Source organism: Sturnus vulgaris, chromosome 19 (assembly GCF_052056855.1).
Source record: "Sturnus vulgaris isolate bStuVul1 chromosome 19, bStuVul1.hap1, whole genome shotgun sequence".
In the NCBI taxonomy this organism is placed as follows: domain Eukaryota; kingdom Metazoa; phylum Chordata; class Aves; order Passeriformes; family Sturnidae; genus Sturnus; species Sturnus vulgaris.
In genome coordinates, this window is record NC_142261.1 from 2,201,368 (window position 1) to 2,220,294 (window position 18,927).

The 18,927-nt window shown below is 46.7% G+C and overlaps 1 protein-coding gene across 4 annotated transcripts; it reads left to right on the top strand.

Annotated features, from left to right (window-relative positions):
• The first annotated feature begins 4,179 nt into the window (after window positions 1–4,179).
• Window positions 4,180–18,845, top strand: CCDC92 (coiled-coil domain containing 92). Of its 4 annotated transcripts, none has more exons than XM_014875105.2 (5): window positions 4,289–4,368; window positions 8,612–8,668; window positions 15,124–15,260; window positions 15,570–15,611; window positions 16,161–18,845. In XM_014875105.2, the coding sequence occupies exons 3-5, from the start codon at window positions 15,131–15,133 to the stop codon at window positions 16,931–16,933; spliced, it is 945 nt and encodes a 314-aa protein (XP_014730591.1). In that variant the 5' UTR covers window positions 4,289–4,368; window positions 8,612–8,668; window positions 15,124–15,130; the 3' UTR covers window positions 16,934–18,845. The 4 variants fall into 4 exon arrangements, with proteins under 4 accessions (XP_088032258.1, XP_014730591.1, XP_088032260.1 ...); XM_088176134.1 differs by lacking the exon at window positions 4,289–4,368 and adding an exon at window positions 5,166–5,428; XM_088176132.1 differs by lacking the exon at window positions 8,612–8,668 and having other exon boundaries at window positions 4,180–4,368.
• Window positions 18,846–18,927: the final 82 nt, after the last annotated feature.

Below are 18,927 nucleotides of genomic sequence, written 5' to 3' on the forward strand. Positions count from 1 at the left end.
AGCAATTGTAGCAATGCTTTACGATCAGGGAGTAGGTCAATTCACTTGCACATTTAATGGATGAGATAAGGGCAGCTTGCACTAAATTAGCTTTCTGGGCAATATATGATCCAAGGGATGCAAAACCCTTCTGGCTGCCTGCTGCTGAGGGAGCCAAAGCAAAGCAGAGCCAGAGCAAAGCTATTTGCAGATGATGCTGTCTGCTACTAAAAACAACTGCTGGTGCTCCTGAGCAGCCGGCTGGAAAGTCGTGACCCTCAGGCGATGCGGGCCAGTGGGGCACAGCTGGGGCACAGCTGGCCACGCTCTGCTCAGCACCTTTTCCCTCCTTGGGAAGGGAGGCTGCAGCTGAGTCGCAGGAAGGATCTGAGTGCTGTGCCCCCCTCCGTGCACAGAGATGCAGCTCACAGCAGCTCCCACCTTCTGCTCCTCCCAAATGTCAGGCTGGATTAGGCATCTCCTGCATCCTGACCTGCTTTCGCCTCCTCAGGAGATGTCTGGGCATCAGTTTCAGCACTTGCCATCAGATGTTCCTTGTTCTGCAGCAGGAGGTTTCCTCTGGTACCAGGAGCCCCCCGGCCCAAGTGTTGTGCAAACAAAGGAGAAACAATAACTAAAACCAGTCTGTGCCTTAAGGAGCTGACAGCATCTCCCTTATTCCTCCCAGCTTCTGGAAATAAATCCTTGGTAATGTCACTGTTTTTTGGAGGATGATAAAAGGACCTGTCGTCACTCCCTGCACAGACTTTTCCTGCCATTCACTGAGCTTTCCACTCCCTCTCCCAGGCAGGGAGAAGCTTGTTAAAAATTAATTCTCATCTGATGACTGCTAATTATCTTAGAGGCTGTTGGTAAAGTGCAGCAAAGGGACCAAAGACAGTGCTCAAGAAGAGCCCTGCAGGAGGAAAGCTGCCTTGGATGGTGCCACTGAGCGGGATCAGGCAAGAGAGGATTTTAACTGATGGTCCTCCAGCAGGATGTCTGGCAGCAGAGGTACAAAATAAGATTCACTCTTAGAGGTCTCTCTCTCTCTACACACACACTTATTTTTAAAATCTTCCCCTTCAAAATGAGGAGGGATCACATCACCCACCAGATTTCAATGTTTTGGTTGAGTTTCATCCTGGCTGTTGCTCCCCAACAAGCTCTGGGAAGGGCTCTGCACAATCCCTTCCCCTTGTCCTCCCTTACCTGCTGCTGCCGTGAGCAGGGAGCTCATCCCACAACCTCACAGAGGGAGCAGGGAGCTCGTCCCATAACCTGTGAGCTCCTGCTCTCCCAGAGTGCTGCTCCCCTTCCCGACGGGGTGAATGGGGAGCTAATCCCGGATTCTCATCTCAGCCACACTGATCTAATTAAGAGTAACTCTTTTGGCTTTATAGGGTGGAGGGTGCCTGGATTTAGATCTGCATTACCGGAATCAAAACCAGGCCAGCTGTGCTTGTTGATGTTAGAGATGCACAGCAAAGAGAAACAACATCCGTGTGCAAGGACACAGGAGAGGTGATTAAACCTTCCTGCTTCCAGCTCTGCTGCTCTCCCCTCTCCCTCTAACCTCTGCTTTTTAAAAAACAAAGCAAGCAAAAGAAAAATTAGGAGAGAGGCACCTGGAAATCAGAGAGGCAGCAAGAAGCTTTACAGACCGCTGCAGATTATGACAAAGATTTTGTGATCTCTGATTTTGGGGGACCACAAACACTGTGAGATTTTACTGCAAAATGCTCATATCTGAGAGCCTGCTGTTTGCACTTTGATGGATTGGGGATTTGAATTTCTGGCTATCTCCGAAGTTCAGGGTTGCAATAGGAGTCAGAACTTCCTCCAGTTACAGTCACTGAGCTGTAACTGCATTATATTGCACTCCCCTCTTCAGGATTCTTAAAGAATTTTGCAGATATTAATGACACATAATTAAAATGCTCACATTCCATCTTGAACAAGAAGAAACTGGGGCAGCTCAGTGCTGCTGACCTGGAGAGGGGCAGAAGAGCCTTTCAAAGAATTGGGGTGACAGCTACAGGCTGAAACTTCTGAGAACTGAAAATTTCAGAGAAACCAGGAGCAAGTGGAAAAATGCTCAGGGACTATTTCAGTTTTATTTCTGAATGAATGTATTTTTATCCCTTGTTTTCTAACAGGTTTTCCCTACGTGGAGTACAGGTACATATTTCTATAAATGTCACATCTTCAGACCTGTTAATAAAAAGCACTTCTTTGGAACAACACAGATGGGGGTTTTCCTTCATTTGTGTTCAGTTATTAGAGATCCATATTGAATTTAACATCCTTCTATCTCTCCTGCCAGGATGATGCAGATGGCAGATGCATTTCTCTTTTGGCACAGGTTCTAACTGAATCATTTTCCCAGGCTAGGTTGTCACCTAACGGGATCCTAAATTAAGAGTCCACATTTTATATAAAAAGCTGGATGGATAAAATGGGAGGGCCTTTCTGCACTGCTGCTGGCAGAGCTGAGTCTCCTCCTGTACCAGGCTTTTCACTTTTAAACACCCATTTAAAAGTGGTCATCCTTGGTTTTAGCTTTGACTAAGGACTAATTAATTTTTTTTTTAATATTTCCCTCTAGGCTATGTTGTGTTTCCTTTTCCCTGGCTTTAGGAGCTGCAAGGTGTAAAATGAATAAAGATCCATCCTCTGTGTCCTCACACACAATAGAATCACCTTAAGGTAGGTAGAGCCAGCAGCTTGCAGCCTGATGCTGAATTTGATTTTGGTGGAGGTATGAAATACTTCCCTGTGCTGTGTATAGTGCATCTTTTGACTAAGAAAATTATCTCTCACTTCTAGAAGCTTTATTGGTCTTTTCTATTGGTTGCTTCAAAAAGCCAAGTTTCTGTCTCTTCATTTTGAAGCCCCTTATAATGAAGTATTTTATTTCCATTACAAACATAGAAAAGACACTGCATCCATAAATGCTTCTGTGCATCTGCCAGAGACAGAATCCCAGGCCAGTAACTGCCATGTGCCATCATCATCAACATTGATTTGTAGAGAAAATGCAGAGAATATCCAACCACGTAGGGCTGCACACCCAGAGCCTGCCCTACTGGTGGTAGGTCACATTTATTCAGATATTAATGCAGAAATGGCAGTGCAGAGTGAAGGTGCATGTGCAGAGCAGGCTGCAGGAATTGCAACCCCACAGCTCTCCTGGGGCTCTGCTGCAGCTGCACTTGTTTCACTGCGCTTGAGGAAAATTCATACACGTGTGCCAATAGCACAAACCCTCCCCCAGACTCCAGGCAGGCTTTTTCCCACACATCCACACACATGTTGCCATGATCCTTTGGAGCACACACACCACAGCTTGTGCTCACAGATGTGTCTCCACCCCCCTCATCCTTCACACCAGCACACACGTGCACACACACTGCTCCCAGCACACGGACACACCTGGTGCACCTCTGTCCTCACTTCAGCTGAGAGGGAGGGAGGGAGCTCACTTATTCTCAGTGGCTGGTACAGAGCTGTGTTCTGAATTTGGAATGAGAATGGTGTTGCTAACACACTGTTTTGGCTTTTAAGTTCTGTTTATCCTAAGTCAAGAACTCTTTTTTTCTTTTTTGTGTATCATGCTTTGCCAGTGAGGAGGTTTGCAAAAGTAACTGGGAGGCACATATGACCTGAACTGGCCAAAGGGACATTCCACAGCATAGGACATAACGCCCAGTGGCATAACTGGAGTTACCTGGAGGGGAGGCTGATCTGGGTCTGGGGAGGCTTAGTCCGACATCAGTCAACTGGAGATGAGCAATTGCCTTGTGCATCATTTGTTTGGAGTGTTTCGCCTTTCCCTTTTTATTGTCATTATTATATATCATTATTATTCTTTTTCATTTTATTTTCAATTACTGACCTGTTCTTACCTCAACCTACAAGTTTTACTTTTTATTCTCCTCCCCATTCCACCGGGGAGGCAGAAGAAGAGAGGCGGGAGTTCCATGGTGCTTAATTTCTGGGCTTCAACCACGACAGCGTGTACTCTCTTCTCTTCTCTTCTCTTCTCTTCTCTTCTCTTCTCTTCTCTTCTCTTCTCTTCTCTTCTCTTCTCTTCTCTTCTCTTCTCTTCTCTTCTCTTCTCTTCTCTTCTTTCTCTCCTCTCCTCTCCCCCAGGTGCGCGCTCCCGTGCGCGCGCCCCGCCCCGCCCCTCGCGCGTTCCCGTGGCGGGCGGGGCCGGGGCGGCCGCGCTGTCCCCGCGTTGCCAGAGCGACGGGCCCGGTGCCGCAGCCGCACCTGCGCCTGCGTCGCCGCCCCCGGTGCCGGTGCCGCCGGTGCCGCCGCTCAGTGCCGGCCCCGCGGGGCGCCCTCCGGGCGGGGCGAGCGGCGGAGCCGCCTGGGGCTGAGCAGGTGAGCGGCCGGGCGGGCCGGCGGTCGAGGCGCGGGGCTGAGGCGCGCTGTACCCTCCGCCCCGGGCCGGCTGAGGGGGCGGCAGCAGCGGCATCGCGACCCTCGGGGCTGGGTGGGGAACGGGGCGGCGGCATCGCTGCTGAGGCCTTTTTCCGCCTCACACGAATCCAGCGCCCGCCGAGGGACCCTCCTGTGAGGGGCGGGCGGGGCTGTGGGGGCGCGTTCGGCGGCGGGGCCGCGGCCCCGGACCTGCGGCGGCGGGAGGAGCCGCGCCTCGGCCGAGGGAGGTTCCCTGGAGGTGGGGCGCGATCAGACCCCCAGGGCCGGTCAGAGTCCCCCAAGGGCTGTTCGGAGCCCCCTCAGAGTCCCCCCCGAGCCGGCCGGAGCCCCCCGGGCCGTTGCGGGGCAGCAGCAGCGCGGCGGGTGCGCGCAGGGCGGCTCCGGGCCGGTGCGCCTGGCGCTGGACCAAAGCGCTCCCTGCGCGCTCCTGAGAGCATCCAGGGCCCTTTTCTGGTCACTGGAGCACAGCGGCTGAAGGGACTGCCCTGCATCTCGCTGTACCTTTCCGTTTGTGCCGATGCGGGGACAAGGACGTGTCGGTATTTCGGGATGTGCCCCAAAGCAGGAGAGCGCCCGCCCATCGCTTCCCCCTGCACCCACCGGGGCAGGTTTTACACCGCATCCTCCCGCATCCTTCGCAGGCGCCTTTGACATCGCGCCTTTTCACTTTACAAAGTAACAACAGTGTCGTTTTCATGAGCAGCACAGGGCCTGCAAAGGGCGGGACGGGTGGGTTGTGTATATTTTGGAGTGGGTAGGGAATACGCTTCTTTTGGGAGGAGGAGATTTTTTCTTTGGAGGAGAACGCCTGTCATCTGTGGATGTGGCAGCAGAGAAGTGCAGGGCGTCTTCAGACATGGAGATGCTTCCAGACGCAGTTTCCCTGCGCAGGACATGGGGTGGGACAGGCTGGAGGAAGGAGGGGCCCTTCCTGCCCTGGACGGCAGCAGAATGCACCTGAGCCCACCTTATTAAACTGAGAAAAGCTGAGACAGTGAAGGTAAATGTGAATACAGAAGCTAAAGCAGCCCTGGGGGTGGAATTGTCTATTTTGATCTGCATTGCAGGTGCATAGGAAGCATCCAGGGTACTTGTTGGCTTTACTTAGGTGGTAAGATGCTTACACTTAAAAAGCTATATTGAGCTTTTGCAATACCAATTATACTCCTTAATGAAAAAATAAAAGACAAATGGATGTGACTGTAAATACAGTGCCTTTTCCCATATAATTTGCTCATTAGTGAATGCAATTCTGTAGTGCGTTATTATGACTGAGCCTCTGGGAGATTGACATTTATGCTCTTAAACTGCACATTGCTTTTTAGTTTGGCAATTTAAAGCAAGTGCTTCATACACAGATAATGGCTGACTTGTAATATTGTTGATTTTTCAAGCTTTTGGTTGTACTGAGGTTCCAGCAGTCATTTTTAGTGAAACAACAAATACTGGGAGGTCATAATAGAGGAAAGTATCAGCTGCTTAAATGGAAAGAAGGAATATTGGCTAAATTGATGCTAACCACTTGTTTTCATCCTCTTGTTGTACTTCTGCTTAAATATATCTGTAAAGTTTCCTCCCTCATCCCCTTGGAAAAGACAAAGGTCTCATGACCAATCCAGATACTCTGTAGTTTACAGTCCAGTAGTTCTTGCAAACTGTAGAAAAGCAATAATGTCATTTCTTACAGTTGTTTTCTGTACATAATGCAGCTGCATACTTTCAGGGCTTTTAAATTATTTTTTAAATGTGTTTTGCTACAAAAATCCCCACTGTTCCTTAGTGTGCCCTACTTCAAGAGGCTGTAGGTGTTAAAGACAATATATTTGTTCATCCAGATCTACCACATTAGTCAGTCCTTTAACTGCAGGAGGCAGAACACAAACTCCCCAATGCTGTTATGGCAGAGTGTGGATCATAAAGTAAAATAAAATATTTATTCAGCGTTATAAATAGCATGATAGAGGGAGTACAGTTGTAATTTTTAGGCATCTCATTTCTGTTCTGTGGCTTAAAAAATAGTGGTTTAAAGTAGAAAAACTGTGAAGGATTGTTTTCGTATTGGGTAAAAAGATTACTATTAATAATTTTACTCAAGTTCATGTGTAACTTCATTTTGCATAGTAAAGTTTAAAAAGGGTAGCAAGTTGTAGTTTGTTTTGTAGAGAGCAGACGTCTTCATCTTTCTGAAAATTTATAATGGTGAAGAATTTTTTTTTTCTGACAAGTGATACTTTCTGTGCCTATTTATGTATCTGTGTCTGTTAGTAACCAGAAGTGCTGGGTTTAGTTAAGCAGCACTTTACTGAAAATTCAGCAGTCAACTAAGTTGAGGAGGGGGAAAAGTTGAGTGTGGGACATAGTTTTTTTTCTTACTGCTGGTTTGGCAAGCACAGGCACCAAAAGGAGAATTTACAGAGGTGCCTGCCAGGGCTGAGCTCTGGCTGCCTGCGGCACACGGGGCACGAGTGGCTGTGACAATCCGGCAGCACACACAGCTCTGCTGCCATGAGCCCATTGTGTAACCAGAGCCCGCGCTCCTCAAGGGTCGGCACAGCCCGGGCACAGCGCTCCAGGCCCCGTGCCCACGGCCTGGGTGGGGCTGAGGTGGGAGGGTGTCCTTTGTTCAGGCACAAGCCCCATCAGCAGGGCTCTGCCGGGACAAACCCTCCACTCCCTTGTTGTTCACAAATGTACCTCAGCAAAGCACGTGAAGATGGCAGATAGTTCATTGATGTTACCCCTGGTTGCCACCTGCTGTCCCTCACCTCTGTTCCATCACCTTTACCTGTCTGACCGTGGGATCATCAATGAATGTGGCCCTGATTCGTCTCTGTGCTCATTTTCAAGTGATGTAAAAAATACCTTCCTCTAAAGCAGGATGTCCAGCAGTGTGATAATGGCTGTTAGTCTATCTCCATGTGAACAGTGAATGATTTTGTTTAATAATGCTTTGCCGTTGTCTGCCAGCTAATTTCTCCTGGTGATGTTAAAGACTACGGTACTATAAATAGGAATAAATAAATTTATTTACTACTAGACGTTAGAGGCATGACTAAATATTGCTGAAACTGATGTTTTCAGAGTGTATTGGAACTTCTGCAAGCTCTTCGTTTGAGTGGTTTTAAATAATCATTGAAAAAAGGCTTTTCTTTCGATTGCTGTTTCTTTCCTGCTATTGAGGAGCATGTTTGTTCTCATTTTACTCTAAGGAAACCTTTGGTTTGCATTTAAAATGTTAAAATATTTTGCTGCTCTTAGAGACACGAGATTTAAAATCAGTGTTCTTTAAAAACAATGCTGGACTGAAAACTGTTAAATGTCATGGCATCTCTGTGAACAGAATGGTAGCTGTCTCCAGAAAGGCTGAAAATATGTCAGGGAACAGTAGCTCCCCGTAATCCGAGTCGGTGCCCGGAGGGAGGGCACAAAAGGCACAGCAGATCGCATTTCTGTGGAGCAGAGGTGTCGAGCTCGGGAAGAGTCCATCTGTGAGGAGAAGCCGTGGGAATGATGTCAGAGCCGGCAGGTTCTCTTTGTAACAGAAGTGTGGCTGCTTGTTTCCTTTCCAGCTCAGGAAAGCTTGATCTAAGCTTTATTATCTCAGTTTGAGATACCTGGGTTATGTAAGGGAGGGTATAAAGCACCTCTGTTCGGGTTCCTTTGTCTTGGCATCCTATTTAAAACCAAAAAAAATCTTGCTTAAGAAAGGACTTGGACATGGGTCATCACCACTACCAGATTTCCTTCATCAGCAGCTCTCAAAGCCTTTAGCAAAGTGGAGACCAATTTTTGTGTGTTTGATTTGTGTAGTTGCTGTTCTAAAATAATAAAAATCGATGCCTTATGAAACAGCATCACAGAATGCATTAGAGAAAATCTCAGCCTGTTACACTTGCCTGGAAATAGTTGTGCAGTTCTGTAGAGTTTGCTTTACAATAGCTGCTCTCTGTAAATGATCTCTCAGGACAGATTTCTTTAGCTTGCTCTAAGGTTTCAGTGCCTTCTGCCATGTTTCACACATATTCCTGGTAACCTCTGAAAATCATCATTTCTGCACTTCATGCACTAGGAGTTCAAGCTCAGGCAAGTGCCTGGAGCTGGTGCTGCTGCAGGAAGCAGTTCTGCCTGTACCACCCTCCTGACCTGCTTACAGATTCTTTTTTTTTTTTTTCACCTTCCCCAGGCATCTACAGTGCTGCACAGTGAACACACCACCTGAAAACAGCCAGTGGGAAAACAGGTTTGTTTTCAGCTGCACCAGTTCCCTGGCCTGGTTCACTGAATGACCAGGAAGGTGATTCTGGAGCATTTCAGGAATGCAGCACTAAATTCCTGCTCAGTGTATGTGAGTAGGATGGGTGAGACAAAGTCATGTCTGGGCTGGGCAGTGCAATAGCCACATATCTGTGTGCTGATGGATTTTTGTGAGTTTGGGAGCAGGAAAAGGCCCAGCCAAGTTGGTTATATGAGACCAGCTCAGTAATTCTTTTGGCTTGTGCTTCAGCAGGCTTCAGAAAGGGCAAATTTTTATATTGCACAAATACATTTTCTTCAATTTCTGGTGCAGTTCACACATTCTTGATCATAGAGGACAACATTAAAAGAGGGCATGCAGTGTTCATAAGTGAGCATGTGATCTGTAAAAAACCCCATGACTATTCTGTAGTATAACGTGATTTCTAAGCATGAATTTTGAGTTCTACATAACAGATCCTTGTACCAAAACCACCCACAGCCCACCTTACTAACATAAGTCCTGATTCAGCTTTAACTGAAGCTGGAGAACTTTCGTAATGACTTTGGAAAAAAATAGAATGAGGCTCGGGTTTATGTGTAACATTGATACTGTGATAGTCTGGGAGAATTGAATATTAATTTTCTTGTCATTCTTCTGACAAAAGAAGTTGGTTTACTAGAAAGACTAACGTGTCTTTGCAATATTGTGGCTGCCTGGTTGTGATTGGGGTGCAGTTTGCATTCTGTGGCTTTGCTGGAGGTTATATTAAAATAACAAACTGTTTTATCCTTAGAATGAAGGGGTGAATAAAATAGAGGAGCCATTCTTTAGGAGTGTGCTAGAGAGCAGGAGAGAAGCAACCTGTTCTTCTACATGACAATGTAGTCTTGCTTATGAGGGCTTTTATTGTCACTTCATCATTGTTAAAGGGGTGCTTTTGAAGTACTGTCATTTAGAGAATACCTTCTTTGTCTCCCTAAAGTGAATTAGGCTCAAATTAGGTAATTTTCAAAGCTTCCTGCCAGAGTAAGCTATTTGTTCCTGACAGCTGTACAGCCACAGCTTTGCATACCCTGGTATTGGTCACAGTAAGTGTGTCTGTATGAAATGCCACTGCAGGACCGTTTGGTTTGGTTCTCTAATACTCTGTCACAGTAGTGATTTTAACAGCTGATTCCCTTTAGTCTCTTCCCTTGTGACAGCTCTGGGGTTGGGTGGTCTCAAGGACAGGGAAAGCACCATGTGAACTATTCCTGTCAATGCTCCTGACTCCAGGTAGACACGTAGGCAGTCAGCGACTTCTGTGCAAAGGTACCAGCTGGTTCCTTTGGAGCATCCAGAATTCAATCATTGCTACCAGGGTGGTGTCCACTCAATTATTCTTCCTGCTGCCATACCAGCTGCTGTAAGAGTAACAAAATATATCCTACTAAAATGCTGAAATGTGTGCTTGCAGGACATTGAGAGATTAACTGCAAAGAGTTTACACAGCCTCTGATCAGAAAATGATGGGAAAGTCAGGCAGAGAAACCACTGAGTAAAATAGCATCAAAAGCAGTTAGAAATGGAAAAGGAGCTGAGAAAGCAAAATCATGTCCTTCCTCTGGGAGGACAGTGACACAGTTCTTTCTTCCCCTCCATTGTCTCCGGGAAAGAACTACTAATTATGCTTGGTTTAAAACACACAAACGAAAAGAATAAAAGAACAAGTTGCTGGGTCCCTAATGGTGTGTAAGCATTGTTACATTGTCATGCAGAAGGCTGAGGATGGAGGTGTTCCTGCAAGAGGTACTCACTGATAAGGGAGCACTGCAGAAGGGAGGGGATGCCCGAGGTGGATGTGTAGGCTGAGTGTATTGTCTGAAAAGCTTGATTTCAGCAGCACTGGACTAGTTGAACTGGCTTAGTCTGATGCACAGATGAACGAGGGGTGAGCAGAAATCTGAAACTGGAACACTTTGTCACTGAGCTGTGTTATTGCTGAATCTGCTTTAGTAGACGTGTAGTGGTGTGATAGAATTGGTTTGTGGGGGACTTCAAACAAATGTCCAAGCAGAAAGAGAGCAAAGCCCTTGAGTTGGCTGTGGAGGCTGCAGGGTCTCCTTTGTTATGTCCTTTGAAGGAAGCTGAGCAAACACTTTGGGGATGGCATTATGTCTCGGAGATGGAGAGCTGATCTAAGCAAAGAACAATAAAGTGACTGTCAGTAATTTTAGCATTAAAGCTGTGTTTAGGTAAGTTCGGTGTGTTCAGTAACAGTCTGTAAAATGGGGTCGGGCTAAAGCTCTGGAGGCTCTTACATGAGGTACCCACTTGTCCTTGCTTAGTTCTTGAAGTTGTATTTTGTGTAGCAAACAAGTGACATTTGTCAGCTTTTGTTACGTTTTGATGGAGCACTGGCCAGCGAGCAGTCGAGAGGAAAATGTCTGCCCATACATATTTCAAGGCTATGGGTTGGCAGGGAGCTAAAGCAGCTTCTCAGGTGATGGTCACCCCATCCACGTCAGAGGAGGTTATTGTGTTCTGTTTAGTGGATACCAAACAGGAATGGAAATGTTAAATCACTGCTGTTTGGGCTTTGTTCCATTCTTTGGACTTGTGTCTAAGGTCAGAGATTTGCATCTCCCTCCTCCTATCTTGCAGCAGGGTATAGAGATGCTCTGATTTTGTGCAAAGGCATCTGATACGCTGCCAGATGCTCGTTGCCTTGAAACATTTTGAACTCTCTCCAAATGCTTAAGATCCAAAAAGGCCTGGAGCCTGCACATCCTCTGCAAGGCAAGATGTGGCTGTTAAAATGTTAGTGACTGTTTATGGTGAGCATGTGATTAAGTTGCATTTTGAAAGCTCCTGTTTAATATTATTTCCTTTTCCATATAAGATTTAGTGTGTGTCTATTCCCTTTTGAAGAGAGCATGTACTTGTAAGGAGACAGAATAGTTCCTTTTTAAGGTGAGATTACAGCAATGACAACTGAAGTTACCTTCTCTGCTTTACTGGCAGATGATGGCTTAGGTAGGTGTAGTCATGATTAAAGAGTTGTGCTTAACGTTCCCAAGGGAATTCTGTTTGACTCATTCCATTTGTTCCTCCTTGGCTATATTCAAAAGAAATTGTGAATCCATTGTTTGGAGGAGTTGAAGCTCAATCTCTAAGTGATATATAGAAATATTTGGTGGTGTGGTGGTCCTGAAAAATTGTGGATGTTTGAAGGTTGGAATGCATTGCACAATCTGCACAAAGCCTCTGTCGCTGACAGGTTGGACACTTGGTGTTTAGGGCCATTCCTGCTGCCAAAGAGGAGAGGTGTCACCTCGCCATCACCCCTGGACACTGCAGTGTCCCTTTAGTGTTCTGTCATCCTTCCCAAATGCTGTGTGCGTTCCCAGGGGACTTTGCCAAGCTCTGCATTGCACAGTTCTGTCTGTGTAAGAACATAGTGAACGTTTTTTTTTGTTTGGAGACAAAGGGGAAGGGGGGAAAAGCACAGTAACATAACTCTGTGCTGTGTATGCAGTCACAGCGTTCTTCCCAGCCCTGGTGTCATTTATCTGCCACCATCCAGCCAGAGCCTGGTAGATTTGGGAGCTTGTCCCACCAACTTCCATGGTGGGAGGTGGCGATTGCCCCTCTGGGCTGTAAAGGGCCCCATTGACTTCTGCATTTGTTTCTCTTGTGGTTTTTGACCTTCGTGTTTCAGAGAGCCCGAGATGAAATCAGCTTAGTGCAATCCCAGGACTATGGGACATAGCAAATCTGTGTCTCTGTATAGTGACTGTCTGTGCAGGACACTTTCTTTCCCTTTCCCTGGTTTGACACTAGATGGTTTTGGCTGTTCCCCAGAGCACAGGGGACAGAGTTCACAGTGCTGCCTGTGCTGTGTAAAAAGGCTTGAGTGGGTGGGTGAGCGGGTTTGGAGCTGGATCTGCTGCCCACACATCCATGGAGGCTGTGGCTTCATCTTTCCCTTGAAGGGAAGGAGAGAGGACAGCAGACAGCCAGGCTGCAGTGAGGGGGGAAAAGCAAAGAAAGGCTGCTTAGTGCAGAAGGGCTGCAGCTAAAACTCATTGTGGGTTGATTTAATTGATGTCACTGATTAACTTAGTGCTGCTGCAGGAAGATGATGCTCTGGTGCTGGTAGTTCTTATTTTCTTCTTAAGCCTATAACACTCACTTGGCTCTGATTTTATTTGTTTTCTTCAGAGCAGGTAATCCTGGTGTGATCTTTCAGATGCAGAAGATCAAAGTGAAAAAGCAATTGAGGAGATTAATAGTGAGAGCCTTGTTCTGTTGGGTTTTTTTTTAACATTTAGAAACTAGTTTTAAATGAACGTGTTTATTTGCAAGGACTGAGCTATGAACACTTACTGTCTGTTGCTGCTGATAAAATATTTTCTTATTCAGGCAAGTATTTTCCTGTACAGGTTACAGTTACAGGTGTAAAGCCACCATTAATACCCATTGTGAGAACAGAAGCTCTGGCCTATTGTGTGGAGGCTGTTCTTTCACCTACTCCTATCACAGCTTAGGGTTTCTTTTGGAAAATACATTCCTCGATGAAGATTCCCTTCTGAGCCTCAATGTCCTGCACAGTCAGAGCTCCAGCTGTGACTTTATCCTGCTGTCATGCTGGGTAGATCAGAGTAGGATGAACACTGGAGAAATGGGATGATTCAGTAAAGCTCCTGTCTGTCTGATGTCAGCTTTGCAAGCCAGAGGATGTCACTTTGAAAATGTATCACAGCTTAAATATCCTCACTCCTCAGAAATAATGGTGCCCCACAGTAATTGCTGTGACTGTGTAGTGCCCCTTCCAACAGCCCTCCAGCACTGTGGCTGTGAGGAACCACCATTGTGGCAGTGATGGGGTGTTGCAAAATTTGTTTAACTACCCTAGAAATCTCTTCTTAGAATGTGTTTAGTCCATAATTTTTGCTTGTTTGCTAATCATGGTAACTGTAGAATAATCCATTCACTCGACAAAGCACAGCTGGCACTGCTACCCACATTCTTGGGCACTGAACTTAATCCTTGATCTCTGTTACAGGGTAACCAGGCTGTTTGGCACCTGCACAAAGTGGATTTGTTAACATCTTTCACACCTTCCTTTTATTTTTTTAGAATCAAATATTTGTTTCTGTAGGGATAAATCAACAGAAGACAAAGTCAGTTCAGGTCACTGATGAAATCAGGAGGGCTCTGTGTGTGTGTGATTTTTACATCACATCCCCAGGTGCTTTAGTGCATCACTAAAGATGCAGGAGTACCAAGCCTGGTGTTCTTTTGGGGAATAAAAATATAAAATTAAACACAGGGCTGTGATATGTTTAGGAATAACAGAAGTGTGTCACTTGCTCTGAGCTTATGCTCTACCAGTTTTAAATTGGTAGAAAAAAATTCTTGCCATAAGAACTCCATAGCAAAGAGTCCCAATGGAGAGCACTTGCCATGGCAAGGCAAACCCATTAAGGTCCATCTTGGACACTGGGTGTGGTCCCATAATTTCAGGCATGGTTGCAATGCCACTGCAGGTGGTTGTCCAGGCAGCAGGAGTTCTGACTCCTCACTTATCCTTTTAACCTAATTACTGTAATGGTTTCTACACATATAACAGAATTCAGCTTTTCCTACTGTATCCATTGTTGCCTTATCAGGACCAGTCACAACACTGGCAGCACAGGGGTCTTCAGGGATGTCTGTCAGCATCATTCTGTTAACTGTGTCTGTCTTTGGGTGTGAGCACTGCTGTAGCCAAGGCTGTTCTGTAGGGGAAACCCAGTGGTGTAACAGGTTTCCATGTACTCGTAACCTCAGCAAGAAAAATCTGTTTGTTTTCTCTTTGAGTGAAGCACTGTCCTTGTTTTGTTCTGTGTCCTTGGACCCTGTGTTGAGGAAACTCAGGAGCAGCTGGAGCTTTCCTTGTGCTGGTCCCAGCACCCACATCTCAGTTCAGGCACCCATGGCAGCCACATCCATGGCAGTGCCACCAGCCTGGCTGTGCTCAAACGCCTGCTCTGCCTTTTTCCTTAGAGCTGCTGCATTTTAGTGCTTTCTTCCTTGTTCTTGCCAAGGATTTTACCAATCCCTGTGTCCCATGGGGTAAGTGGAAACCCTCAGCAAGATGGACACAGTAGCCCATTCCTCAGAGTTCTGCTTTTAACTTGTAACGAGATTAATGACTTAGACTGTCTGAAGTTAATCCTTTAAATGTGTTAACTCCAAACAATGGGTTCCCTGCTCCAGCCTACAGTATAATTAGGCTTTTGGTGAACTTAAAGCACTTGTAATTGAAATAGTCCTAAAGCAGAAAAACCTTTTGTGACATTTGATGATCACACATCAGTCAATGCATTAACAGTAGAATTCAGCCATTCCTGGCGATCCTGGCTGCAGAGGGAAGATCCCTATATATGTGCAAGGTAACTCACCATCACAATTCCATGTGTGTTCCCTGGCAGGGTCAGGATGGCCACCTCCACCCTGGAGTACCAGCTGCAGAGTGCCCAGAAGAACCTGCTCTTCCTGCAGCGGGAACACGCCAACACCCTGAAGGGGCTGCACGCGGAGCTGCGCCGGCTGCAGCAGCGCTGCACAGGTGCCTGTTCATGGAGTGGCTGCTTCTACTCAGCAGTGAAACCTCAGCACCAAAGACCACCAGCAGGGTGGATTTAGGGTCTTCAGACTGTATCTCATGGCAAACTGGCTGATCAAAGCCAGGTTTTTTATTTGTTCTTTAAAAAGCTGATAGTTCAGTTGTACGTATTTGGTAATTTGTAGTGAATCTCTTATTCTTGCTTTGGGCAGTGGGAGGAGTTAATTCTGTATTTATTGAAAGCTGCTCACTAGGTGATATATGGGCTCCATGATGATGTTCTAACAAAAATAAACAACTTTTTTTCCCCAGATTTAACCTATGAGCTGACTGTAAAGAGTTCAGACTCGTCAGGTAAGGAATACATGGCATTTTTCTGTTAGTATTCATGTTCAATTTACTAATCTTTTTCAATGTTTGTATTTTCTTTTCTACTCTCCAGACTTAGTTATTTATGAAATAAATGTCAAAAGTTCTTTCCCAAGGTCACACAGGAAATCCGTGAAAGATCCAGGAATAGCACCTGGAACTGCTGACTCTACTAGACAGTCAGTTCCCTGCTTGCTATATGGGAACACAGGACACAAATTTTAGGGGCAGAAGATTGGGACTATTTTTAAAACTTAGCTGAGCTGATGCTGTAATTAACCACAAAGCTTTTATTTATAAATATATATGTGTGTGTGTGTGTATGTATACACTAGATCCTAGTTATTTTATATGTATTATGAGCAGAAATAAGATAATCCCCTGAGGTTAACCCCCTGGATCAGGGATGGTGTGGGATGAGGATTTGCTGAAGTTAGTCTTTTGGATTCCTCTTAGGGATGGCAGGGGAACCCTATTGCACTTCTACATAATGGCTGTTGTTAACTTGAAACACTTCTGCTTCTCCTGTTGTAGACAGTGGCAGTTCACGAAGTGATGAACTCAAAAGTAAGTGCAAGGATCTTGAAGCTCAGCTGAAAATCAAAGAGGCTGAAAACAGTGAATTGTTGAAAGAACTTGAACAAAAGAACGCAATGATAATGGTGCTGGAAAATACTATTAAAGAAAGAGAAAAGAAGTATTTGGAAGAGTTAAAAATGAAAAGCCATAAGCTCAATATGTTGTCCAGTGAACTGGAGCAGAGAGCGAGCACGATTGCCTATCTGACCTCTCAGCTGCATGCGGCCAAGAAGAAGCTGATGAGTGCCAGCGGGACTTCGGAGGGGACCCCGTCCGGCAGCCCCGTGCTGTCCAGCTACAAACCCTCCCCTCCCAAGGACAAACTGCCGGAAACGCCGCGGCGCAGGATGAAGAAGAGCCTGTCCACACCGCTGAACCCCGAGTTCGAAGAGGCCTACAGAATAGGGTCGGAGAGCCGCAAGCTGGTGCTGCGGGAGCCCGTGGATGCCATGCCCGATCCCACGCCCTTTCTGCTGGCCAGGGAAACGGCCGAGGTGCATCTGATCAAGGAGAGGCCGTTGGTGATTCCGCCCATCCCTTCGGATCGCGCTCCCGGCGAGTCGCACAGCCCTGCCCGCGAGAAGCCGCACAAGGCGCACATCGGGGTGGCTCATCGCATCCACCACGCCGCGCCCGCGCAGCCGCAGGACGTGGAGAGCCTGGCAGTGGATCAGGTCCACGGGAGCAAAGTGGTCAGAAAGCACTCGGGGACAGACAGAACTGTCTGAGTACACCACGGAAGCGCTGTTCTGTGCTGGTTATGCACTGTGAGCCTGTAGGGTAAATAGCACCTGCGGTGAAGTTTCTTTTGATGCCCCATGCATGCCAAACTCCTCCCGGGTACATCATTAATACATTTTGCTCTAACGAAACCTCCTAGGACTGTGTTCATATGGCAAGGTATATAACCACTCCATGCTGTGGCCAAATCAGGGGGACCTGACTGCTTGCTTCCAAGTGCTGCTCCATTTAGTGTAACTGCACATGTGGACAAAGGCACAGGGCTGCGTTAGTGAGTGCTCAGAGAGAACACTCCTCCCTCACACTGCAGCCACAGGTGTTGGCTGCTAACTTTTGACCTGGCAGGGGTTCTCTTGTCTCCACAGTGTGTGTGAGCACTCCAGAGCCGTCACTGACCTCTGCCACAGCCGCTCTCACAGCAGCACTGAAAGTTGGGCACGTGTATGTTCACTTTAAAGACCTAAGGACGTCCCCAGAGTCCCAGAAATCACTACTTGATTAATCCTAAATACTTAGGTTTGTGGCTTTAAGTAAAATATGCGTGGGGAAAGCACCATTTAAAGGGTTAATGACCCTCATAGGAAGAGTATGAACACTCGGTTATTTGTGGGGATTGTTTTGGGTTTTTTTTTTTTTAATCAAATGGCTTCACGACACATTTTATGCTAGTTAGTACACTGCACTTGTAGCACCTTCCATACTGGCTCAGAGCTCCTTTTCCAGGGAGGAAATATAACTGGCTATCCAATATGGAAATGGTTCTTTATGCTCTAACCTGCACTTTTTTTGTAAAGGGATTTTTTTTAAATTTTTTTTTTTCCCTGAAAATCTTAAGTCTTGTTCTGGGCATCATCAGACAGTGCTGGCTGCTGCCAGCCTAGAAACCTGAGCTGCCCCTCTAAAATGTGAGTATTTAGTTTTAAGTGATGTAACCGATTCATACAGGAGAACCTGGCATCCTTGATTTCTGTCCTTGTGGATTGGGATGGACTTGCCTTGCACTTGACCAGATTCCCCTACTCCTTTATAGTAAGTAGCAGGTAGACCCAGCAGCTGTTAAGACTACTTGATTCTTTTTTTTATTATTTTTTTTTCTAGGAAAGAAAGGCATACTGGGAGCTGGGAGGGATGTAGTTTGGGGACAGGAGTACGAGTTTGTCCATTTTTCTTACATTCAGTTCACCTCTGCTTCACTCTTGTCTGCAGCCTCTGAGTAGGACCAGCAAGAAACACTGGCTCCCAAATGCTGCTAAGCTTATGATGTGCCTTTAAAAATTTGGAACGTGTATTCTCTGTGACAGCTGATGAAGGATCCCTGCCTGCCCTGTCCCCTCCCCTCGCCAGCTGTAGTTTGCCCCTTGTAAGCTTTTTCTGCAGCTGTGTTGGTGTGTGTCTCCCTCCGGAGCCTTGGACCACTGTCAGCGTCCCCAGCAGAGGCCCTGGCAGGCTGGCAGAGCTCTTCTCCCGCCTGTGGTCCCGCTCGATTCCTGCAGCATGACCCTTCCAGCAGGGCTGATCCCAGGCAAGGCTCTGCCCTCTGCCTGCCCTCTGCACCCTCTGTCACTCGCTGTCCCTGAGCCCCAGACCCGCCTCAGCCTCGCGCCTTGCTGGCTCTGTGGTAGGAATTGGTTTCACAAGTGGTGGGGAGGGATAGGGAAAAGCTGTGTTGCCAGAAAGGGGTTGGTTAAAGCAAGGTTGGTACTCTGAGGTTTACTGTTTCTACGTGTATTGCATTAACCAGCAGCTGGTTTGGTTACTTTGGTTGTTGGCACCATATTTTTATGGTCATGTGTTGTATGAATGACCTACCCTGCCACTTGTTGGAGGCTGGTGGGAGGCACCGCTTCCAGGCAGTGCAGAAATGATGCTTTGGGCAATTAAAGACATTTCTTACAACCATCCAGGCAAAGCTTAGTCTTTGTGTGTGCGAGACCAACTTACTCTCTCTTTGCAGCCACAGACTGGCTTGGAGCTGTTCCAA

Excerpts from the sequence above, each read along its gene's own strand:
- CCDC92 (XM_088176132.1), top strand. The coding sequence starts at position 15,131 with ATGGCCACCTCCACCCTGGAGTACCAGCTGCAGAGTGCCCAGAAGAAC. Across the intron at positions 15,261-15,569 it reads GCTGCAGCAGCGCTGCACAG|ATTTAACCTATGAGCTGACT; the intron begins GTGCCTGTTCAT and ends TTTTTTCCCCAG. Across the intron at positions 15,612-16,160 it reads AAAGAGTTCAGACTCGTCAG|ACAGTGGCAGTTCACGAAGT; the intron begins GTAAGGAATACA and ends CTCCTGTTGTAG.